This window comes from Archocentrus centrarchus, chromosome 2, assembly GCF_007364275.1.
Source record: "Archocentrus centrarchus isolate MPI-CPG fArcCen1 chromosome 2, fArcCen1, whole genome shotgun sequence".
Lineage (NCBI taxonomy): Eukaryota > Metazoa > Chordata > Actinopteri > Cichliformes > Cichlidae > Archocentrus > Archocentrus centrarchus.
Window position 1 is genome coordinate 20,878,932 of NC_044347.1, and position 25,976 is coordinate 20,904,907.

The 25,976-nt window shown below is 40.6% G+C and overlaps 1 protein-coding gene across 2 annotated transcripts; it reads left to right on the forward strand.

Moving 5' to 3' along the window:
- Window positions 1-1,069: 1,069 nt before the first annotated feature.
- Window positions 1,070-25,631, forward strand: LOC115792105 (radixin-like). Of its 2 annotated transcripts, none has more exons than XM_030746516.1 (15): window positions 1,070-1,203; window positions 4,303-4,396; window positions 15,072-15,155; window positions 15,566-15,661; window positions 16,329-16,451; window positions 16,616-16,767; window positions 17,039-17,122; window positions 17,271-17,417; window positions 19,046-19,142; window positions 19,238-19,401; window positions 19,803-19,933; window positions 20,926-21,086; window positions 21,192-21,284; window positions 21,547-21,783; window positions 22,826-25,631. In XM_030746516.1, exons 2-15 carry the CDS (start codon window positions 4,385-4,387, stop codon window positions 22,988-22,990), a joined length of 1,746 nt encoding a protein of 581 aa, XP_030602376.1. In that variant the 5' UTR covers window positions 1,070-1,203; window positions 4,303-4,384; the 3' UTR covers window positions 22,991-25,631. The 2 variants fall into 2 exon arrangements, with proteins under 2 accessions (XP_030602376.1, XP_030602366.1); XM_030746506.1 differs by having other exon boundaries at window positions 1,076-1,271.
- Window positions 25,632-25,976: the final 345 nt, after the last annotated feature.

Genomic DNA, 25,976 nt, shown 5'->3' on the forward strand with positions numbered 1-25,976 from the left:
TTTCCTCATCTAAGTCTCTTTCTTTGTGTCTTTGTCTTTCATTAGCCTTTGTTAGACTTTTCCTTGGATCCATTTTCAGAAAAACAGCATCTGGGAGCCGTTTTAAGACTGCATAGTACGTGTTGTCCTTGCTGCATGAATGCTTGGATAAGTGCTGCTGGCAGATCACACTGTAACTGCAGTCTGGGTGCGTTTGTCACTATCTGCAGTAGAGACCAAACTTTGAGAGCAAGTGAATGTACTGCATACTTCCAGAGTGGGGAGCTCTACCATTGATCTAGCGTGTTTAAAATGCAGAAGACGAGCAGGCTGTTGAGATAAAATAGCACAAAAGCCTTTTTTTTTTAAATTCACTTCAGAGCAGCCTACATGTGCAGGCTTACACTGGGGTAAATCATCGCTAGTGCACCTCATGGCACGCTGCATGCCCCATACATTTCTGGCATCCACTCCTCAGCCAGTGACAGCCATATTGTACATCTCCACAGTTAGCTGCGTCAAGTTTGCGGGAGAAACTGAAGACATTTGCGGATATCTCTCTTTTTTCTTCAAAATAAAGTTCGAAACCGAGGGCCGAATGTGGTCTGCAGGCTGCCTAATCTTTTATTTTAATTTTCTGGAAGCACGTGTATGGCTAGGGTAAATGACTCATTCCGTCGTACTATTAACTATTAATTACTGCTTCTGTTTAACACTATGCGCTGATGTCTTTAGTTTATTTTTTCCTCATGACCCTCCCCCAAGATTAGCTAAATGGTGGTTGAAACAAAAACTGAAATCACATAATATTTTAAATAAATAAAATACCGCGTAGACGTATGCTAAAAGGTAATCAAAATAACAAAGTACAAATAATGGATAAGGAAAAAATTTTTTTTTTAAAAGATAAAAAATGTACGTTTCAAATACAAATGAACTGAAGATGTTAAATCTAAGAGCCTTTGCTGGACTATTTATACTAAAAGACAATGAGCTGAGATGTGCCCTGCTTAAAGATAATCTTCTTGCCCGGCTAACTAAATGCTTTTATTTTTAAAGTCAAGACCGGAAGTCGTGCTGCTTCGTTCTGGCTGACTTGACAGCGACTCCCCCAAATCGCCTTATGGTTGTGTAGACTTGAAGGGTTTTTCCAGCTCTGCGGGATTTTTATAACGGTACACGCATTGAGAGACAAACAACCGGAGTAAGAAGGCAGTTTTCATCGTGAGTACTCTACCACACTTGAGGATACAAGGCTCTTCTATCAAATTAAAGACGCACATCGTCCCCCGGTGAGTTGCCTCTCCCTAAAAAAGATGAGCTTCTCTTCAACTTTGATGCGGTAGCGGATTTCCTCGTGTTCCAGCGATTCATGTGTCACAGAAAGTGTCCCTTAAACTGTATGTAAACGCGCCCTACCTGCTTTACATAGTCCTAACTCACAATTTAAGATGTTTACATTTTATTTTATTTTAATTAAGCGGCAAGCGTGGCGAATAAATTCGGGTGGGGGGGGGCGCAATATTTTTTAGGCGTTAAAACTTCACAACCGTCGGCTAAAGCTCGTCCCGTTATGCGGGCTACACCCACTAGCTTGATAATGTCAGCCTTTCAACGAGCAAACTTTCGACTTCATGAAGACTATTTTTTTAATATAGTATGTGACGTTAGTGCTCCGTGGTGAGAAAAGAGGGGGATTTTGACGCCTCTGACTTTTTTTTTTTTTTTTTTTCGCCGTGCTGTGCTGTTGTCGCTAATATTTGTAGTTATAGTGCAGAGTAAACGGAAGTCAACTCTCGGCGGGTAAAGCTAATTGCTCACAAGCTACAAGTGGGCTCGTCTGTATCAGTACTACGAACGCTCCAGCTCCGATGTTAAGTGGACTTTCCTTATTTATATCCCACTGTCAGTCCGTGAAAGGATAATTATCAACTGTGGAGGATTATTTCGTTAATTTCTAAAACCTAGTAGTAGTAGTAGTAGGTTTGTATTCTGAACGTGCACCACAAAATAACTGACGCGAAGTGTAATGGCTCCTAAAGTAGTTTTAAACCCATGCACTAAAATGTCCTTTAGGACGCTTATGTCAGTCATGGTGCACCTTCTCTATTCAGTCAGGCTGAAGTGTATTAATGCGCTTTATGAGCCTTGAGGTAGTTGCATATCATTAGCCCTTACTGAAACTCCTAGATGTGATTCATGTGCACGAAAGAGAAACTCTCGAGTGCCCTTGACTCTTCTCAGTATCATATTACGGTCCATCAGGGGTCATTACCATACCATTTCAGGTTTGTTCATCCATCCATTTTCTTCCGCTTATCCTTTTCAGGCTTTTGTTTCTAGTAAAGTGGAGCTGGTGCTGCGGCACATTGCAAAAAAACAAGGCAGGGGAGACACAAAATAAAGCGGTCCATAGTAGGAAATAGTAAAGGGGTCTGGTTATGAATGGATGTCTTCTGTAGTTCAGCATCTAAAATGATCTTTCTTGGAAGTCAGCAAGAAAAACTATTGTTTCTTTATGTAATATCAGTTCCTTTGCTATCTGGCAAATCAAGTGAGTGCATGGAGTTTGTCATATATTTGCTAATGATATGTGTCAGCATAAGTCTGCGATTGTCTTACAGTTTTCTCTCCCACAGAATTATTTAAAGCTGTGTTTCCCATGCAATAGTTACCGTATGTACACTTAAGAAAAGTGGTTGTGCATGTTGTGACTGAATGCAAAACCACACCTCTGAGCCTTTGGCTGTTTGGAATTTTGTGGCTTGTAGTCATTAACAGATTTGGCAGTGGGATTCATTTCAGTTCTCTTCTTTTTTTTTTTTTTTTTTTTTTTTTTTTTTTTCACCTTTGGTTGTTGTTTCCACTTTTTTCAGGTGTAGAGATTTTTTTTTTTTTTAATTTAGAGCATGACAAAATAATCTTAATATATTGCAATAATCCTAATTTGTTACATTTAGCAATTAATATTGGCTTTATTTAGCAAACGATTGCTGAAATTAAATATAGTGTTCCTTGTCAGATCATTCAGTGAGAGAGAATACTAAAAACAGTTTAGGATATTTCACTAAGTCGTTGTAGAAACCAGTCTTACCGCAAGGCAGCCATCATTGCAACACCTCTGGTCAAGCCGAAGCTGTTGTGTGAATGAATGGGGAGAGAACCATAGTTTTTATTTCAGTGGTCACTGGGACATTTAAAAAACTTAGGGTTTTTTTGTTTTGTTTTTTTCCCCCTCCAAAATTGGAGGGGGAAAAATATAATTTAAAAAATAATTTTGGTGCTGACCAAGGGTTTGGGCCTTTAAACAAAGGAAACTTACCAGGACTGTGGTGAAAATATTTTTCACCAGTTGTTTTTAAACGTGGTTTCATTTACTCAAATTTACAATACTTTATATTTGATCAAATTTCAAAAAAATAATAGGTAAATGCTTAAGAGTCTTTACCTTCACTTGATGCAACTTTATACACAGTCTACGGGACCTTACATGCATAGCCACCACCCGTAAAGGCCCGTTTTGAACCAAGGAAAACCTTACAAGTATTGAACTTCAGTCAAATCTGATTACCCCCCCCAATAAGGCTTTAAAAAGCTTTTTTCCCCCTGCAACTAAACCTCTACTGCTGCATATGTCTCTGGCTTATCCCAGCAGATCACTGGGCAAATCCCAAGCTACTTTACATTATGTACATGGTTAACAAAGAAAATCAATAAATATACCTACTAGGGCTGGGCGGTATACCGGTTCACACTGAAAAGAAGTCTTTATTTTTATCATAATATTAATTTTTCATTGAATGTTGTAAAAGTGAAGCAACTGTACACGTTGATGAAGATGATCCAGAGGAACTAATACCAAAAAGAGAAGCCACGTATATCTCTTCTGGAGGTTCTTCAGATACTAAAGGTCAAACGTGGATCAAACAGCGATATATTACAAATGCTGTAGAGGAAAATGTGGGTAAGAACACTCTTGCATGAAGAAGAAAAAAAAAAAACATCAAATACAGTGGAGCCATTGTGACTTTAAAAAAGGTGATATGAAAATTTGGTAATACTGCCCAGCCCTAATACCTACAGCTAAACTGGGATGATAACTGAAACTGTCATAAACCTCAAATGTCAGTGCAACGCCCCGATAGGCCTACATGGTTCCTGATTTGGTCTTTTGTGGCTGGAGGCAGTCGCTGTCTTTAGCAGAATTTTCCTGAGATTTTTGTCCATTGTTTGCCATGTCTCTTTAAAATAGTGTCTCTAATTTCACCTGTGAACGCTGAGTGCTTAAGTTGCAAAAAAATTTTTTTTTCTTTATTTTTTCAGGTCCTGTGATAAAGATCTTCTTGCCGTCCTGTGACGGATTTTTCCTCTCAGCTGTTGGGTGTAAGGAGGAGAGGAAGCAAAGATGCCTAAGCCGGTAAGAGACTGAAAGTGCTTTATGACAGTTGACATACAAATTTGACTTTTTTACAGATTAGTACAGTATAAGGGGAAGAAACCAGGAAAACCACTTGATTTTTCTGATTTTTTTTTTTTTTTTTTTAATAAATAATTTTGTCTGCCAATCAAATCTGTTTTACAGGCACAATGTGGCTGGTTCAGGATATACGATATGAATCAGAAGCGTGAAAGTGGCTTGTTTTTTTTTCCTGCCAGTTCTGCTTGTATAAACCGACTCTTTAGAGCCACTCTCAAGTTGTCATAACAGCCAGCAGGCGCTGCTACCGAAAGCCTCTTTTGAACAATCTGGAAAGTGGCGGTTTCATCCCCATGGCTGCTCCCACTCCTCATACTCCTCCTCCAAGTAAACAGCAGTCATAGTGTGAAGTGAACTGCCTGGCCCACAGACCTCGCAACTGCAACACTGCTGCCATTGTTGCTTAAAGGGTGGAGAGAATGCCAGACTCTTAGGATGTGAGCAACGCCAAAACAAAACCAATTTGATGCAGTCCCTTCATGGCTGTCTGCTTCCCACCGTTGCTGCTTTTCTATCATGAACAGATTTGGCAATAGCAAGCATGAGTCTGGGAATATATGTTGCAGAGTTATACCACTTTTAGGCAGTACACCCACCAATGATGCAGGTCTACTCAGCACACATTCGACCAACAGTAGAGCAAGACACGAGACAATTGTCACTCTTCTAAATGTTAACAAACTCTATTCAACACTGTTGGTCCTTTAAACCTTTATGATAATTCCACTGAGATTTATGTAGTAATTGTCACATAAAAGTTGAGTTTCACTTCTGTCTGTCCGTGGTACTTTTAATCATCTCTATCAGTGTATTCATTTAGCCAAAGCTCATCGGCATCCGACCAGTGTTCAACCCTGTGGTGTTCCCTGTGCAGCAGGAGATTTATGGCAGCTGTTCTGTGTAATCTGTATTTTTAGTTGTCGAATTCAACTTAATTTGATACTAAGCTTGCATTATGTGTCTTACTTGGGCAAAAATCAAAGTTCAGTTGCTGAAGATTGCATCAGAAACTTTCCAAGGAAACAGGAGCGGGCTCCAGGCCACGCCACAAGTGAAACACATCTCTTGTCTGGCTCTTTAGGGGCTGGGTGTTTGTGTGTGTGTCCTTGGGTAAGTTAGTAAGATAGAAGAGGGACAGCCAAGCACTGACATCATCGTTCACTTCCCCCTCTTGTCCCCTGAGTCACCGGGGCAAAATCCCAAAACAGCTTCTGGGACAGCACGCCACTTTGCTGAGAATGACATTTGTGTCACAGACAATATCTGACAGAGAAAGTACAGCTTGTCGCGGGGAAGCACTGACATAATAAACAGAGGAAACAAGAGCAGGGTCCATCAGACATGACCTCCTCTGGGACTAGTATACGACATAAAAACCTTTTGGAGCAGTCTCTGAATTTCAGTATTCATATGCAAGCCCGAAAACAATTGCAAGGTTGCGTGGCAGTTTGCTGACTTAGAGGAGATTATGTTTTCAGTCACAATCACAGTACTCTGCAGATTTTCAAAGTTTGTTTTAAAGCAGAAATAAATGTTTCTGTTCATGATAGGGCTTTTACAGTCAGCCATGTGGACATCCTGTTAATCCTGGAAATAAAATTGACATATGGTGTTTTTAAGAACGTGCACCAAGGTTGCAGGAGAGCTTTTTTTTTTTTTTTTTTTTTTTTTTTTTGCTAATTGTAGAGTCATTGATTGGTTAATAAATCTATTTTTCAATGCTGATTAACTGATCAAGAATTGGATAGCAGCATCCTTATACATGTTCTGATGACACCAGTATCCCATTCTCTCTGGCTGCTGTACCCTTTGGGCTGAGGGCAGGGGAATCTTGAGGAAGAGGGGCCATGCTGGTTTCCTAGCTTGTAGCTGTTTTCCTGTTTGCCGAAGAGGTGGCCTGCTGTATACTTTGGGGGCGCCCAGTCTACGTCAACATCCTGGTCCTGTTGGAGTTAAGACATTTGAGAGAAATATCATCAGACTGCTGAGGGGTTGTCAGGATGAGGAACACACTCAAAGACTGGGAATAATTTGTAAATGTGGGAAGTAGGAATTTTTTCTGATGCTCAGGAGATACTCTTTAGGACTTTTAAGAAGTAGGAAAGCAAGGAGGGTGGTTGTGTCAAGGAGATAATGGTTCTAGGGAATATTAAAATTGGTTACATTTTCATTTTGAACTTTTGATACAGTTAAGATTTGTATTATGATTGGCCAGTACTGTAATTACACAGTACACAGCCTTCTGCACTATAATAAAAGTCCAATGCAGAAGTACCAAAAGTTGCAGTTCCTGGTGCAGTCACTTGAGGCAAGCTGCAAAAATCTGTCATTCTAATAGATTCTCATGTTAAAATTAAAAATGAAAAATAATTTTGGCCTCCATTGATATACCTACCTCTATGGACAGTGGGCAGCTTTTACTTATCCATTTGGTTGTTGGCACTTTGTTAGGTGTGCTACAAGCAACTGTCATTGGTAGCTTAATGCAGGGCTTTCCTTACCCTCCAGTTAGCTATGCTTTGTTTTTGCTGTTGGTGCCTTTTAGATCATATTTGATGATCTAAAATGATTAATGCAAGTAATGATTTGTACGTATGTGTGTCTGTGTGTTACACCTACCACAGTTTGTGGATGCAGCTGGCTAGCCAAACTTTCCAGCATTAGCTAACTTAGCACACTGCGCTCTGGTCTAAATTGGGTCATTTTGTACTCTGAAAAACCAACATGGTGGCAGCCAAAACATAAATGTTAAGTCTTTAAAATGCAGAGTCTAGAAAGCAACAGGTAACGTCATAGTGGCCACGTAACGATTTTTAGAGACTGAAGAATTCAGATATTAATAGTATATATTCATGGGGAAATGGTATGTGATTATTGTTTACCTTTCTAGGAATGTATTTCACAATGAGCAACTTTTTGTGAAGATACCACTGGTTGCATCTTATGTAGAAAAAAAAAAACATGTTTAATCATGGGAAATTCTTCTTTGAGTGGCTATGCGAGGTGTTAGCGTATGCTTGACTGGTTGTTGGGCTTGTGATATGCTGGAGTATTGTAAACCCTGGAGTTGATGGTACACAAACTGTGATAACAGCATTTTTTTTTTTTTAAAAAAAGGGACTTTAGCTGGCTTAATTAAGACTTTGAAAATTATGTTGACCCTATTTTAGTTAGAAATCCCAAGATTAAAATCAAATTTAGGATGGGCAGAACCAGCAAACAAATCTCCAATTTTTATTACTAATGTGTTTTCAGGCAGAGATGGCATTTATTTCTGAAACTGCTAGGTCAATAAGTAGGGTAAGGGCCAGCTTTTATTATCCCTCTATTGTAGCTTCTTAAGTTTCTCACATTTCTGTACAACAGTGAATAAGCAGTGCTTCCCACACAACATTCACCTTCTCTTCCCCCAAAGCATGAATGTTTTTGTTTGCAGGTAGTCAAGATTCCTTATCCGCTCTCACGCCTCCTTCCACTCCTCCCTCCCTTTGAGGACTGCCTCTCTCTCCAGGGGAGGTCAATCAGAGGGACAGACAGTTGCTCGGAGCCCAGCAGGCCAGATTAGCAGCTCTACTGATTGATGTGTGTGTCTTAAGGGCTCTCAGCAAAGCTCCTCTAAACAGCTTACAGTTACTGAACAGCTGCACATTTAACAATGGGCCCATTTGAGTGAGAACTTGTCTTTGCAACTGAAATGGAGAGGAGGATTTAGGAATATCCCAAAGTGGCATCCCTCATGAAACAAAACACAAATGCTCTTGGATTTTGTGCAACTTGTAAACTTAATGAGATAATTGTTTGAATTTCACTTTTGCTGGCCTCACTTGTTGTGCTACAGTACAGTGGCAATTAGTGGTGTGTGTATATAAGAACACTGATGTAGCAGCACTCAGCTGTGTGAGCGCTTATTAATGACTCATCTTTAGCAGTCAGTTAAATCACACTCTGTGTGTGGTAATTTGAGCTTCTCTGTTCAGTATTGAATAGCCAGCCTGACCATGTGTGCTTGTTAGTGTTTATAGAGACAAGAGCTAAAGCAGGGATCTGCAATTAATACAGTTAAAACTTAAAGTTTCAGCTTCCAGTTATGAGTAAATTAAATTAAAGTAAAATGATTATTGTGATGCATTCTGTTTCACGGTGATACTCCTGTTTCTTTGAGCGCGCACCTTTCCAGGTTCGTTACCTGCCACAAAAGGCAAAAGTACAAAAGGCAGCTTTCGATAAATATGACGTAAGTTAAATATTTGGGCCATTTTCCCAAAGTCTGAGTAATTTTCACAAATAATTGTGATCTCGATCTCAGTGTGCACCAAAATTATTGTGACTGACCAGCTCTAAGTGACAATAAAGAAAAGATGGCAAACTGCAGTCCACCCAAGTCAGCTGATGACCTAAAAAACAAAGGCTTTTAATAAAAATATTTTAAAGTAATTTTCTTACTTTAAACTTTAAAGTAAGAAGATTTGTATTTTGCTGATCTTTTTTTTTTTGTTGTAACAATGCTTCTTGGCTCTTGACTCTTGTTTGTCTTTTATTGGATTGGATGATTGCAGTCTGTACAAACATGACATATTTGCAGTTTAACAATTTATTCATTTAACAAACAATTGCCTCGGTAGCATGTAAAAGAACCACACACAGCCACAACAGCTTGGCACCTCTTCCTCATGCTGGTCACCAACATGGTCTCACACTGCTGTGGGATGGCATCCCATTCTTCAACCAGCATTTGTCACAAGTCAGCCAGTTTGGTTGTGTCGGTCATTCTGGCAGGAACAGCACGTCCAAGCTGAACCCACAAATGTTCAGTGGGGTTGTGGTCAGGACTGCAGGCTGGCCGTTCCATCTTCTCCACTCCCAAATTCTGGAGGTAGTCTCTGGTGAAACCGCTCTGTGGGTGTTGTGAGTGTTGCCATCTTGGAGGATAGAGTTCGGTCCCAGACTGTGGAGATATGGGATTGCCACTGGTTGCAGAATCTCATCTTAATATCTCTCTGCATTAAGACTGCCTCCATTGATGACAAGCCTGCTTGTCAGCACCTGGGGTACCAGAAGCTCAAAACAAGAGTCATAAGCTGTTTGGCATTGGCAGCGAGGGCACAACCCACATACTCAACTCTGCTGCTCAACCCACAAATGCATTTTCCTTACAAACATGGCACCATTTAAGGGGAAATAAACAGGCTTTCCAATAATATAAGGTTTATTGCCAAGAAGCATTGTTACAACAAACAAATAATCAACCAAACACAAATGTCCTTTCTTTTCGTGATAAGTTTATTTAAGACCATCTGTCTGTTATAATATCTGGGAAGGTATTCCCTTTTTATGATTGGATTACAGACATGTACTTTTTCAAACTTTGGTAATCACAGCAGTGATTGCTCCACAAGGTTTTGCTGTGCACCCTCAGGCAGATCTCTCTCTCCGAGCAGAAGGAGGCTGTGCACTGCATGAGGGGAAGAGCAGTGACATTGTGTTGCCTCTGACTTTCTCTGAGTGATCATTTTCCATGGGAATACAGCCAAAATTGCAGCACAGCCATTATCTTTATGGGGATTCATTCTGCTCCAGTTGTACAAATTGCTTGATTAGCAAAAAGGAGTTCTGTCCAAAACTTCCCAACTCCACCCACAGGATTGACCCGCAGTGTTCAGTGAATGCCACTGTGCTACATTTTGCTAATGTGGCAGCTGGTGACAATGACCAGTCTTTCTGTTGTCTGCTTTTACTGTAACAGCTTGCATAGTTTCCAACAGAATTAGATTATATTTGTCATATATAAGTTGCTCGTGTATTTTTAACTGCCAAATACTTTGTGATAAATAACTGAACATTGTGATGGGCTCCAGCTTTGCTATATCGGACTGCAGGTGGTGATGGTAGTCCTAGTTCTTCTCTGTGGACTCAGTGAGCTCAGTGTAGCACCTTCTGCAGTTCTGGTTAGAATGGGCCTCGAGTTTCCAGCAGATCTCCAGAGCAGAACAAGGACTTCCATCATCAGCTACAGTGTAAGACAGTGGAGTTGGAATCCTTCTGACTGCAGAATGAGACTCCAGACCAGCCAGAAGGGAAACACAAGAAGGGAAGGGGCAGGGCTAGCTGGTGGGAAACCACTGATACCCAAATACCCAAATAAACAGTAAAAAATAAATAAATAGAGAAAATACTGAAATGAGTTGCCACATGCACTTGAGAGGCAGTCATTATAACTGGATTCCCTGAATCGTATAAATAGACTTGCAAATCTATGTCAACAAATAAAATAAAGTTTATTCTAACAGTAATTCATTCAATTGATATTTAGGCAGCGGAAGCATTTATTTCAATGACTGTTTTTACACAAGTAATACTGGTATGTGATATCTTTAGGTAAGCAGTAAGGCAGAGAAGAGAAAAGAAGGAATGAAGAGGTTTTTTTTTAACATTTACTGGAAGTTTCTAAAATGTTTCCACTAGATGTTGGAACTGCTTCTGAGACATGTCAGGCCAATGCCACAACTGGAACTTGACTCATCAAGTGGATATCCAGTGTCCCTAATTTTAGGGTTTGTGTTGTGCTTTTAGGAACTCTTAAAGCTCGTCAGTTCACATAATGCATTTGCAAGGCATCCTCATCTGGCATTGTGATGGAATTAAGCACCTGGATTTATAGGTTGCGTTGATGTTTTTTTTTCCCTGCTAAACTTGCTCGTCTTTTAAATAGGTATTTGTTTGGAATGTATTCCCAGTCCAAGTCTTTCCTCAAATTGCTAACACTGTCCTAATTTTGGCTTTTTTAGGGGCCGTCATGTTGCCCAGTCAGCGTGTCTTGTGTCACCAGACAGTGTTGTTTAAGGACAGGCTTGCAAAAGTCACTCCTTTAAGGCATCTCAGTTGTCAGTGTCTGATTAGCTGTGTCAGTGCTTCGGCATGTTGCCGTCCCTCTTCTCCTCCCCCTCGCTTTGCAGGAGAGACAGGATTAACTAACCGTCTGGTCCATAAAGGATTCCACCTCTTTCCGCTCTGTGGGTTTGCTGTGTTTTGAGAGACACACACACACACACACACACACACACACAGCAGCACAAAGGTTGGCTCTTTCGTGGCTGATGGCCGGCGGGACCCACACAGACAGGGGAAGGCACAGTCAAGGCCAGTCGCTTGAAAACTCAAGCTTAGCACTACAGTCTGCCTAACTTTTCTCACAGTCACTAAGTTACTCATGAAATCAACACAAAGTCTTTATCTGTCATGACTAGACGATGTTGCTGTGGTGGCTTTGTTTGTGGATACTTTTGTGCACCTGCAAGAGTAGATCCAAATTTTGCCTTACTAGTTGGGTGTGAGGTTTTTTTGTTGTTGTTGTTGTTTTGGTTTATTGTTTTTTGTTTAATTGTTAAAAAATGTTTGGGAGAGTATTGTAAGGCAGTTAGCAAGTCACTTTTAACTCGATAATTTTTATGGAGTAGATCTTTCATGTTCAGGAACTGGAAGAGAAGGTTGTTGTTGTAGCAGCTGTAATTTTCTAATGGCTCATGCAGAGGTTATTTTACAAGGGAGACCAGATCCACAGCCTGTGTTATCTCCACTAGAGACCAGCTATGTAAACAGCACATCAAAAACAAAATTCAGCAAGTGTTTGTTTTCCATCTCTTTAAACTCTTAACCACAGTATGTCCACAAGATCAAAATAGAGGGGTGGAGGTGTCAGTGCACACCACCTCTGCTAACCATTTCTTTTTTCTCTTGGTTGTAGTTCCTCTTGATTGTTTGCAAGCCTTCAGGCACCAAATAAAAACTTCACACAAAATACAGAGTTGTGTGAAATGGAGAGCAGTGACCCTACTGCCTTATTAGCTTCAGATGGAATTTACCATTATTAGCTTCCTGCTGGATATTTGTTCCCATTAGTCTCTGCATTTAAGCAAAGCCAACCAGTGGCAAGAGCTGGTGTTCCTGGATATCAGTAACCCCCATTTCATGTAACAGTATCTTTAGTGTCCACATTGAAATGTTGACAGGGTTGTGTTGTCATAAGTAGCTTATGTTATTGGATTGCATCCATTGGTGTCAAGTGCCCGGAGTAACCTCATTCATAAAGTATCCCAGAATCACTTCTAGTAATCTGACTAAACATCTTCCAACCTCAGAGTGGGACTTGCTTGTACATGAAGTTCAGAAAATGTCACTTCTGTGAAAATGAGAAATTAGAGCAGTATTCATGAGTATGTGTTAGTATCACAGAAAAATGAAATGAAATTTTTATGCACCATCTGTTGCATCATTTTTAGTTCAGATTGTAAATTATTTTTGTAGCTCAATTGTTTTCAGCGAGGTTTTTATTGGAAGACTTTTTTTTTTTTTTTTTTGCAGAGTATTAAATCTTGTAGCTGCAGTGATGAAATAAATCTCTTCACATTTCAACCTTTTACTGAAAGTCTGTACATCTTTTTGCAGTTAATTGTAACCAGCTTGCAGCTAAGGATGGATACTTTAAGAAAATGCACAATTCAATCACTCTGTTCTTTTGAATGTTCTCAGATAGTGTTGGTAAACTTGTGGTGTACTAGCTTTACCTGGTGGAGTTTGCACTGGACCCTGTTTTCATTCGCTATTTAAAGGACGCGTTTTTGATGTCTGGCATCTTTGGCATTGCAGAATTTACATGTTTGTACACCACCAACTAATCTCGCTGTGTTTTGCATGTTTTGGTGGTCTGACACCTGGTAGTTAGAAGCCCATCCTTATGTTTTTGTTGTTTTAATTATGGTCAGCAAACAGCTTCTAGGGACATTACTGAGAAATTCCAGCAGTAGTAGCACATCGCATTGTACTAGGCACTGGGAAAATAACACATAAACCACTAGATTTCTTTTTTTTTAAAGTTAACAGTTATTCAGATTTTCGAAAATTGTGACTTTCCCTTCTTGCAACAAAGATTTGCAGTAGAGGTCCTTTTCCCAGACATGAATTAACTTTTGTTCTTGATTTTGACTGAATTGGTCCCCTTTGCAGAATCCTCATTGAAAGAGTCTTTGGCAATAAGTAAGTCATAGGTAGCCTTTTAGTTACCTGAGGCTTAATCTCGGAAATGGATTGTTGCACATTATAGTGTGGCCATTAAAAACATCATGCAGGATATCTGTATTGTGGGAAAGTGCTGCATCATTTAATGGGTAATTAATGAGATGGAGATGCAGCAAGATACATTGTGGACTGAGTTCCATGTGGGAGTCCAGCTATGTTCTGTATAGTCACAAGTTTCATGGATTATTCATTGCAGGGATATTGAGAGAGGGAAAGGATGAAGGCAGGAGAGTGTCACAGACAAGAGGGGAGGAAAAGGAATGCAAAGTAAGCATTCCCGAGGTTTTGTATATAATTACTGGGAGGAAAAGGATGATTTATTCCCTCAGCTTCTTCTTTCTGTATGCCTTTTCCTTTCCCTCTTTTTTTTTTTTTTTTTTTTTTTTTTTAAAATTTGTATGTTTTACTAATCTACAGTAACAGTACTGTTACTTAATCACAAAGGGAGTACACCCCAGATCATCTCCATGTTACTTCCTGTTGCGCTTTATAGCCCCGCTCTTTTTTTTTTTTTTTTTTCCCCCTCCCCTCCCCACGCGCTCTTGCTAAACTTTGCTTTTGCACCCAGCCTCTCAGCGTGCTTCTCGTCTGCCTTTCTATTCTGCATTTTCCTCTCTCTTTTCGTGTTGTTAACCACCACTGAGGCAATGCACGGCTCAGTGTATGAGTAGGTGTGGGAGGAAGGATGTCAGATGCCACGGAGGTCAGCCCTGCTCTGTTCTGTGCCATCATCTGCTTCTAGGCCTACTGCCAGTGCCGCTTAAAGAGGAACAGCCAATGACTGAGTTTTATCCTCTGCTCCACCCCAACAGAGGTCTTTGCCTTGAAAAAGTGTGGCTTCTCTCACTGGTAGAGTGCTGAGAGGGTAGGATGGAAAGGATTTGACATATTGCCCACGTATGGATAAAATGTTCTACTATTGTCCTCTGTAAAAATTCTGTAATTTCCTGGAATATTATTGCTCAGCTGAGGAAGACTTGGACAGCAGCACTTGACATGAACTGTCAGTAGTACTGGTGCATACGTGCTGTGCACCACATCCTGTATTCTGAGACAGCTGTAGCTTTCATCTGTGCAAAAAGTGAATGTTGTATAAAAGGAGACATTTTGCCCCTTTTTGCCAGTATCTGCTCAATTCTTTTCAATTCTCTGTGAGCCTCCTTACCTTACGTTAAAACGGTATAAAGTTTTCCGTTGCTGTGAATCTCTCACTTAAGAAGGGTGTGTTACTTTTCAGTGGGAATTAACTCGTGAGAGCAAGGGGACCAAGTCATCATTTGATCCTCCTTGAGGCCGCCGTTGGCTAGGCAAACAGCGGAGTTATCAGGCACATGAGATGAACACTTAAAAAAATAACTCCTTAGATATTTCTTGGCCCATTTTTGCATTTAACAGTATGTTGTTTAAATGTTATTTAACTGCCTAAAAAGGGAGGGGTTAAAAGGGAATGATAGAGAGAAATGGTTAACAAGCACTCATGGTTAAATGTCTTCACTGTATGATTTGCAAAAAAAAAAGTGAACCTCTTGTTGTTTTTTCCTAGATCAATGTCCGTGTGACCACCATGGACGCAGAGTTGGAGTTTGCAATCCAGCCAAATACCACAGGAAAACAGCTTTTTGACCAGGTGAGCTTAAAAAAACAAAACAAAAAAAAACAATTGATGAGGACATAACCTTGGCATGTAGGGGTCTGAGTGCTGTCAACTAGTTTTTCTTTTGTCTCTTTCCCCTGCACACCAATTTTTGGTGCCTCCAGGTAGATTTTTAGTGAACACCAAATAAAATCATTTCCAAACTAATAAGAATTAGAAGTAAAACTCTCCCTGAGTTTTGTTTAATATCAGTTTATTAAATAGCTGTTGCATGGGCAGAGGATAAATACAGTTTTTATCAGTCAGCTCCCTTCTCACTCAATTGTCTCTGCCACTTTACCACAGATCACCCTGTTAAAATGCAGGATTCAATTTGTAATTCTCTGAAATTAAAGAAAAACTTTAAACTGTAAGAATCCACGTTTCTTTTTTCCTGCTCCTAGGTGGTGAAGACAGTGGGCCTGCGAGAGGTGTGGTTCTTTGGGTTACAGTATGTGGACAGTAAAGGTTACATCACATGGCTGAAACTCAATAAAAAGGTAAGTCTCCCTTTGCTTTAACTTGCTCCGTTTGCCATAAGCACAAAATAAAGTCCATTACTATTATTTCATTTAAACGCTTGCACTTTGACTGTTTTTCTTAAATTCTTTGTCAGGGTCTTTCTCTTTCGCTTTCATGTTTCATCCAGTGTCGGTATCTATTGTTTCTCTGGTATTTGCCTAGAAGCAGTACTGTAGTACTGGAGCCTCAGATGTGCTCTTTCAACAGGATTCTTCTCTCACTCACCCCAAAACACCCTCCAGCCCTAACACCCCCTCTATTATAGTGTGTCTGTATGTTTCCAAGCGTGTATTACCAAAAAAATTTCCTCGCACTCCACAAGCATGTGTGCATGTGAGAGCCTCAAAGAAAGTTGCACGCATCAGTACAGAATCTTCTATTTTTAATTCATAGACATATCATTTTGTTTCTTCATATGTACAGAGGCTGAAGAATTGAATATCTGCCGATATATCAGTATGACTAGTTTATTGTTGTACTTTATATATTGATTAAAGGAAGTGACCATGACAGTGTTAATTTACAAGCTTTATTGTAATTTGTTCTTCCCTCAAGGCTATTCGCTGAAAAGCAGCATTGACACAGAGTTTGTCATCTGCTGTTTCATTGTTGGATGGATAATGACGACATTTTTCTTCAATCCAGGTGACTCAGCAAGATGTGAAGAAAGAGAGTCCTCTGCAGTTTAAGTTCAGAGCCAAGTTTTTCCCTGAAGACGTCTCAGAGGAACTAATCCAAGAGATCACCCAGAGACTCTTCTTCTTGCAGGTAAATCCACACACTAAGGACATCACAATGCTTTTCAGTTATTTAAAAAAAAAAAGAAGCATATTATCATATTGTGCGTCTCTGTGCTTGGCATATGTGTTAACTGAATCTTGCAGAGTGTTGAGTAAATTTGATGCGTTAAATTCACTCCCCTTTTCTGCCAGGTCAAAGAGGCCATCCTGAATGATGAGAATTACTGTCCTCCAGAAACAGCTGTGTTGCTGGCTTCATACTCTGTCCAGGCAAAGTATGGGGACTACAACAAAGAGGTGCACAAGGCTGGGTACCTTACTCATGACAGACTGCTCCCTCAGAGGTGCGCATACACACAAAGGGTTAACATTCATATATGTGATTCTGATGGCAGCCAGAGTAACTCAGAACTATTTCTGGAGGTGGACTTTCATTCTTTGCCTGTAAAATTGAAATGTTGGAGATTTTATGATTTCCTCTTTGAGGAAGCAATTCTGTGCTGTTTGACATTCCTTCAGGTCAAAGTCATTGTGTGTGTGTGTGTGTGTGTGTGTGTGTGTGTGTGTGTGTGTGTGTGTGTGTGTGTGTGTGTGTGTGTGTGTGTGTGTGTGTAGAGTCCTGGAGCAACACAAGCTGACTAAGGAGCAATGGGAGGACAGGATACAGACCTGGCATGAAGAGCACAAAGGAATGCTCAGGTGTCTATCAGACCTTCTTTACACATTCTCTACTTGAAACCCCGTCATAGACACAAGAAATGTGTGTCTGAGTAGACATTTTTGGACTTGCTGTGCAATACCAAAGATTTCATGATTTTTTTTTTTTTTTTTTTTTTCTTTCTTCTAGAGAGGACTCGATGATGGAGTATCTTAAAATCGCCCAGGACCTGGAGATGTATGGAGTCAACTACTTTGAGATTAAAAACAAGAAGGGCACACAGCTGTGGCTGGGCGTGGATGCTCTTGGACTCAACATCTATGAACACGAGGACAAGTAAGGGATACACAAAGGGGATGCATTATACTTGGGAAAAACAATTTTCTCACTAATCCTATAGTACAGTTGTTAGTCTAGTAGTGGTGAGACTAGACCTCAGCTTCCAAAAGGTTTTTTGTTTTGTTTGTTGTTGGTGTATAATGAGGTCAGCATTTTGAGGCTTTGCGTGAATCTCATCACACAGACAAAAGCCTCAGAGCTGCAGCTTGCAATTGATTGCTAAACAGCAACAGCCTCGAACAGCGAGCAGTTGGAGGCTTTACTACACAGTGTGTCACAATCAGAACTGCTGGTAAATGCGTGTCGACGCATCGGTATCTGTGTGTGTACAAAGCTGCTATGTTGGCATCATCACAAGATCAAAACCTCATTTTTGAATTAAATCTAAAATGGAAAAAAGTGTCAGATTTTCCCGACGATTGCAATGATGATGATGATGATGATGAATTTTAGCTGAGAGGAACTGTGCACCCCACTCTGTTTTTCCACAGAGGGGGTGCATATATTAATTTCACCATAAAGCTTTTACTCTACCTTCTCTATGTAGGTGTCTGAAATTTTTACTTTTTAATGAACTGATTCTTGAATGTAGTATTTATTATATTTAAGAGCTGTTCAAAAACTCAAGTCATCTAAACTAGTTGGCAAGTGGTTCAAATACCCAGTGGATGGAGCTGATTATACAGGTTTTGGTTCATGCTCTTTGTTGGGACCACAGAGCTTATACTGTTGCACTCAAAACAAGTCAGATCCCCATAAACATGTGGTTATTTGGTTCTGGTGTTATTAGGAGTTGTGATGTAGGTTATGGTAACATTGGGGAAACGGTGAGACATTTTACAGTAGAAAGAAAAATCTTACTGTCTTAAGAGCAAACACTTGAGTTGTTTCTGAGTATTTCTGTACTGCATTTTTCCGGTTATTTAACATTAACTCATTGCATAAATCAGGCACACTAGCTCTGTTTTATCTAGCTTTGTGACACAAGTGTTAACAGGATACGCACAATGTCCAAAAAGCTTAGAGGAAACAAAGATATTTTTAGAGAACTGAGCTGAGAGGTGGAGAAAGGAGGACACTCTCTCTCCATTGTAGTAGTCTTTCCTGTCCCCTCTGCTCAGATTTATTTCCCCGTTTGTGAGAGGATAGATTTAATCACCGCTCCTGTAACATTTCCTCTCACTGTCTCTCTGTGTTGCCTTTGTTTACGTTATCTGAGGTCATGACAGCTGCCCTCCTCCTCCTCCTCTCGTCCGGATGACGAGGGAAGGAAAAGAGAAAACTGGCAATGGCACGATAACAAAGGATAGTTTTTCTCTCTGTTGGCTGTAACTTCCTCACTGTCCCTTCCCTTTCTGTGTTTTTATTACCTCTTGTTCACAAAGCATCTACTACTATTCTGATTACTGTCAGCCAGTGAGTGTGACACCTGATACTTCCACTACTCACATGAGCCTGAAAGACTCTTCAGTGTCATAATTTCCTGCAAGCTGATCTGTTCACAGTGGGCACCATCTGCTGGCTGAAGTTTATAATACAAGCTGCAGCCTACCATGCTGACATGCACACAATTAACTCCCCTACGTTTTTTTTTTTGTTTGTTTTTGTTTTTTTCCCCAATTCAGGTTGACACCAAAGATTGGCTTCCCCTGGAGCGAGATTCGAAACATCTCTTTCAACGACAAGAAGTTTGTCATCAAACCCATCGATAAGAAAGCACCCGTGAGTGTCGTGTTCAATCCACAAATCTTCACCTTCCAGCATTCTGTGAATGCTTCACACTTTTCTGTTTCGCTCTCTTTTATTAACGCCTTTAGGACTTTGTGTTTTACGCCCCGCGGCTGCGCATCAACAAGCGCATTTTGGCATTGTGCATGGGTAACCACGAGCTGTACATGAGGAGGAGAAAGCCTGACACCATCGAGGTGCAGCAGATGAAAGCTCAAGCCCGGGAGGAGAAGCACCACAAACAGATGGAGAGGTACCGCAGAGCATTACTTAGAACCTCATAAATATTTTGTTCCATTCTGTTCTGTTCATACAAAGCGATAGGCAGTTGTAAAAATGCATACAGTTATATCAGACCAGTGTTTATATTGATTTAGTATTAGTCCATGATTTTAAAAAGGCAGTTGACGACAAGTAAGTGCTACAGTAGAGCCTTTCCATTAGAGGGCAGTCTCACCTCTGCTGCTCAAACAGGAGTATTTTATTAATTCTGCAGTGTCACTTGAACTTTACTCAAATCATGTTTGAGTATTTGATGGTTGTGTTTTTGTGTATTTTACAGTCACATAGAAAAATGGTTTTTTTCACACTTCCATTTTTACTTTGCTGTTATACAAAAAGTGATCTGAAATGTGTAATTGCCAACCTTCTCAGGGCCCAGCTGGAGAATGAAAAGAAGAAGCGAGAGCATGCAGAGAAAGAGAAGGAAAGGATAGAGCGTGAGAAAGAAGAGCTCATGGAGAGGCTGAAACAGATTGAAGAGCAGACGATGAAAGCTCAGAGAGGTATCCGTTTTCCTTTTTCATCCTCCCATCTGTTTTTTTTTTATTAACTACCATCTCCCTCTTTGCTCCTGTCTGTCAAATTAGAGAATCTCTCTAGGGTTGCAAGTCAAGGCCTATTACAGCTTTTCATTTTGATTGTATAACCAGAATAAATAAAGATTTAGTGAGGCCATTGCATGGGGAGGCTGTGGCTCGGGAGGTTGAGCAGGTCATTTACTAATCAAAAGGTTGGTGGTTTGATCTCTGGCTGCTTCAGTCTGCATGGCAAAGTATCCTTGGGCAAGATACTGAACCCCAAGTTGCGTTCATTGGAGTGGGAATGTTTAGAAAGTAGTGAGATCTACAGTGAATGCATGAATGAGACATGTTTTATAAAGCACTTAGTGTTCAAGTGGAGCAGAAAGCACTATATCAGGGCTTTCAAATTAAGCCGGCGGCAGGCACATTTTCCACCTACTTCACCACTTCACCGCCGTCTACTTTTTAATTTTCCTAAAAAAAAATTTTTGCGCTGTCCGCTGTCTCCATTTCCAGCGCCATGGACGCACGTGGCAATATTTACGTTCTTTCAATCTGAGCCATTTAATTGGTTCACGACTGCCATGTGGACTATTCATATTGTCTGCTGCCGTCATGGCTTCGGTCTTGGTCATAAGGTACCTGCTACTTTGGCATTCCCCCCTGCTACTCCAAAACAATTTGAAATCCCTGCTATATAAGAACCAATTTGTTTACCACCATAATTTTTCTCATTGCTTTTTCTACTCTTCTATTTATTTTAGAAAAACACATTTTCACTCATATGTCCACTGCCATAGTTCAAATAAACAAAGGGAAGGAACTTACAACAATCATAAATTGTACGCTTGCAGCTGCTGTTTTAAACTAAAGTTTAGTTGCAACCACAACAGGTCATTCTGAGGTTTGAATTTAAATGTTGACAAAATAAATCTGAGCTTATTGATGACATGTTTGTGTCTACTCTCCCACAGAGCTCGAGGAACAGACTCGCCGCGCCATGGAGCTCGAGCAAGAAAGGAAAAAAGCGAGGGAGGAGGCTGAGCGGCTGGAGCGAGAAAGACAAACGGCTGAGGAGGCCAAGGCAGAGCTGGCCAGACAGGCTGCAGACCAGCAGAAGACCCAAGAGCAACTGGTGTGTTTTGTTTGACTGATGGTGGAGCAGTGCCAGATGTGTCACATGTGTTTTCTGTTTGCGCACTTACAAGGTTCTGGTGTCTGTCTGATTATTTCATTGCAGGCTTCTGAACTGGCTGAATTTACAGCAAAGATCTCTCTCTTAGAAGACGCCAAGAAGAAGAAGGAAGATGAGGCCATGGCGTGGCAGCACAAGGTAGAGCAGTCTTCATCAATGACTTCATACACCAAATGAGTTAAACGTGTGGAAATCTGTCCAGTTTCTGCATGCTGTGGCTAAGTTTTGTTCAGAGCTTAAATGAAAATGTGGTTAACATCACTGTGATTATATCTGGTCTGGTGCCCTAGATCTTTAACCATTGGCTCTTCGCTGTGGTGTCCTTTGCTCTCATGTGTCTGAGAGTTCGTGAGGTGTCTCTGTCTTAATCTCTCCCTCATCTTTGTGCCACCGCCTGCAGGCTCTGTCAGCTCAGGAGGACCTGGAGAAGACCAAGGAGGAGCTGAAGACCGCAATGACAGTGGTGCCAGCACCTCCAGGCGGGCATGCTGAGAACGAGCACGACGAACACGATGAGAACCATGCAGAAGCCAGCGCCGAGCTCTCCAATGAGGGCGTCAGCCAGGTAGATCTACGAAGTGAAGAGGCTCGCGTCACCGAAGCACAGAAGAATGAGAGGGTCAAGCAGCAGCTGCAGGTGAGAGCTAGAAGTGAAAAGCTTTGGGGTGGAGTTAAAAAAAAAAAAAAATAACCCGTGGTTCAAATGAAATCTGAAATTTTTCTTTGAAGGGCTTTATCAAAACTAGTCATATATAAAGGATAAAGTTCCCCCACTGTGGTGTACACCTTGCGCTGAAATGAGGTTTAGTCAGAAATCCCCAGTCTAATAACAAATACAAAAAAAAACTTTAGTTTCATGTAACCAAAATAGGTTTGCGTTACACAAACATAAATAACAATGAGATGATATTATTTTCTAACAGCAATTTTGTTGCAAAGAAGAAACACGGGCCAAGAAATGGCAGATAAGGGTAAGAGGAGGCATATTTCTGTGTCCGTTCTTCTTTAAACTCCTGTTTGTCACAGGAGGAGATGTGCTGGCTTAGACTGTAGCCTGGCTTTAAAACAGACTTTCTGGAAATTAAGCAATCAGACAGATAATGTCCAGTCTAATCATATTTTTTTTTTTTTTATACCTTTTTAATAAATTGCAAAGACTGCTACTAAGCCTGGCTACTGCCTAGGCCAGGACTGGGACTGAAGCTATGGCAAGAAGAATTCGAATGGGTTTTACATTTAAAAAAAAAAAAAAAAGATGGGAACCTCACACCCAGGCCTGCACCTGTAAGCTTGTATCTGCGTCCCCTCCAAAGATGATTGATTGGAGAAACAGGCTTTGGTCAAACCAATGCTGATTCCTGCTTCTGTGTTTTTGCCCCCAAAACAAAACACTTTTCATTTAGTTGTTAGTGAAGACTAAAGATCACTCACAGGTAGCCAGAGGCTAAAGATAGTTGGCTTTGCGTCACTGAGGTGTTTAGTTTGGAAATGAAGCGTAGTCCCGTTTTTCTCTTCAGCACATGTCCTGTTTCCTTTGTCTCGTCTGCAACATCTGTGCCGCCCTGATCACCACACGATTTTCTCTCTTCTTGGCTTTTTTTTTTTTTTTGCTCCATCTTCTCCTCCTGTTCCTTCCTCTTCCTCGACCACTCATCCTTTCTTTCTTTTTGATCTCTCAGACATTGAGCTCAGAGTTGGCCCAGGCCAGAGACGACACCAAGAAGACACAGAACGACCTGCTGCACGCCGAAAACGTGAAGGCGGGCCGAGACAAATACAAAACGCTGCGCCAGATCCGACAGGGCAACACGAAACAGCGCATCGATGAGTTTGAGTCTATGTGAGAACAGCACCTCAGGGTTACCTGCTCCCCTTAACGGCTGCTCGATTTTTCATGGACAACAGATGCTGCCGTCCTTGTAATCCTATCGAGTCTCCCACAACGTCCCCCAGGCTATCTCGAGAAATCATCTTATCCAATTTTGCCAAAGTCCTGCTCCACTTCTCCACTCAAAGTTTGGATTTCTCTCTGATGTGGAGCTGCACACATGCCACTCTGAACAAGCGAATTCTCGTGTTGCAGAGATCCTCTGTAATGCTTGCATGGAGGGGGGAAATGTAACTACAAAACCAAAATGGAAGCAATTGGATTTTTATTTTGAGTCAGCATGGCCATAGAGAGCTTCTTTTGTTTTTTCTTGTTTTGCTTGAGAACTTGTATGCAAAGCTTTAGTATGATTCCATGTTTTCAGTTAAAGATTTCCTGTCCTCTTCTTGAAGTTTTTAAGTTTCTTCCCTCTGCTTTTGTTTGACTCGTTTTATTGATGATGCCCGTCTTTTTAGTTGTCTGCCGAACACATCGAGGCCGGAGTTTAGGGGCAAATTAGATCACTGTTTTCATTCAGCGTCAAAGCACTTCAATGTTAACATCATATCGCCCGCTAGATATGCTAACACTCTTAAGTTGTTAGGAAGCTAATTTAACTCTACTTGCTCAAGTCAAACTATAGTTTAAATGTGACATTTATAGGTTTATATACAAGAAACGATAACACTTCAGTATTTTAAGAGCTTCATTATAGGCTGAAATCAGTAATAGCAGTTTTTTTGTAAGAAAATGTTTCTGCGAATAAAATTGAAGTGACCCTCGCAGGTGAAAGAGCCACCCAACTTCTCACATGGCAGGTTTTGACGAACGAATGTAGCAAAGGTAACAAAGGGAAAGTTTGTTTTTTTTTTTTTCTCTCCTCTCTTTAAATTCGCAGAAGTCATAGGATATCAACTTGTGCCACTGAGCTCTTACCCTCAGGCTTAAAAGTATTGTGAAGATAAGCTAATTGGTAGTGTAGCTGTTGCGTCCCAGTGTTTCATTCCCGGTCACCATAGATGGTTTTCTCTGCCTACCAGTGCACAAAGGAACCCAGGGAACAAAAAAGAAAAGGACGGACAGAGGAACGGTACTGCATCCGAGCCTTTTCTCTGTCTGTCTGGTGTGTGTGGTTGAGTGAGTGAGTGAGTGAGTGTGTTCAGGTATGAAAGCTAAGGCCTGGTGCCTCTCTGGCTGGGGAGCTTACGAAAACATCTGTCCCGGTTTGGGACAAATCTCTACCTCAGTAATAATAGCAGTGGTGACTGACAGTCAAACACTCAGGATGTTACCCCCCCCCCCAAAAAAAATGAACAAAAAACAAAGTCATGATTTTACATGGTTACTGTTGCATTTTGGGGCTTTGCTCCCGGGCAGGCTACTTTTTTCTTTCTTTTTTTTTTTGTCAGTTACTTTCTGGCTGTATTTTGGTTACGATTGCTTGAAAATATTTAGGGTTCATGTGAAATCTGGTTTAAAGAGTTATTTTTTTACATATCAAGCTAGTTTTACACAACAGTTTCTCCAGACCTTGCTCAAATGTTGTGGTTCATTTTTATCACCTCCATCCCCAAAAAGTCCCAAAAAATGAGGAAGTTGAGTAACTAAATGCTGCAGAAAGTTAGGTCAGTCCTATGAAGCATTTTGGGGTCTTCTTGGGAGCAGTGAGCTGCTCTCGATGGCAGGCTTATTTCCACAGAAGCACCTTGAACTCCAGAGCTTTTAAAAGGCTCTCATGATTTAAAATGGGCAAAAAAAAAAATGTTGTCTTCACTGTTAATATTATGTCACGGAGACCGTTTCAGAGGTGCAGTGGAACAGTGGGGCTGAGATGAGTTTATTAGAAGCTCTTAATGCAAACAGACCTCGCTATTGTGACTGATTGCAGTCAAGTGGAGAGTAGGCCAAAATTTCCTCCCTGAATCTTTATAAATTCATACCTAATATGAGACAACAAATGGACTCCACCTTTTGTGGTGTGGGAAATATGTTCCAGGGTGCATTTTTGAAATGAGTAAACCTGAATTTTTCCACTTTTTTTTTTTTTTCTTTCTTTTTATTAATATGATGAAAATGTTTATATTATTTGTTATTGCTATACTTGACAGCTGGTGTAAGTTTATTTTATTTTTTTCATGAGTTTAAAGGTAACACACTTGTATGACACAAGACACTGAAGCCTGCCTTCTGTGTTTAACTTCAATGTCCGTTGTTGGTATTGTGTTTGCCGTAGCAGGTGAAAGAAATGATCCTGTGCTTCCAGCCCATGTATTTGTTATGTGTTCAAAGACCGTAAAGCAGCAGCACTCATCGCTGTATTGGACAACTTCATTGGAGGGGAAAACTCTTGTTGACACATCCACGCCGCTGAACTCTCCACATCCAGGCTGTAAGGCTTCAGTTTGTCTTCCCAGCAGCAGTTATTGGCACGCCTGTCCCCTCCAATGAAGCCAGTGTCTGTGATGATGCCTGCTCTGGCACCAGCTGTCACATTTTGCTTTGCTTTTTTTTTTTCCTCTTCATCCTTGTGTTCATGTTAGTGCTCTTTAAGATAGAAGGCACAAGTGGATTTCAGCCCATTTCATTGGTTCATAAATAAAAGTTTTAAATTTTCACCATCTGTTTTGGTCAGTTTGCATAATTCTGTTGATGAGCCAGAAATGCATTTATTTTGTTACATACTTGGACCAAATTGATTTTATTTCATTAGCATTGTGTGTTTAAAACAAGTCATAGGGATGTGGTAATTATGTGACGATGCATTTCAGGTCAGGTTACAGAGTAGGGAAAGTAATGCAATAAATTACTTTCTCCAGGAAGTAATAAAGTACTGCATTACTTTTGGGAAAAGGAACAAGTAATATGTAATACATTACTGTTTTTCTGGCATGGCCCACTTCAGAAGGCCTAAAAGATCTATGCCCCAGAACCCACAATTTATTTATTTTTATTTTTTTATTTAA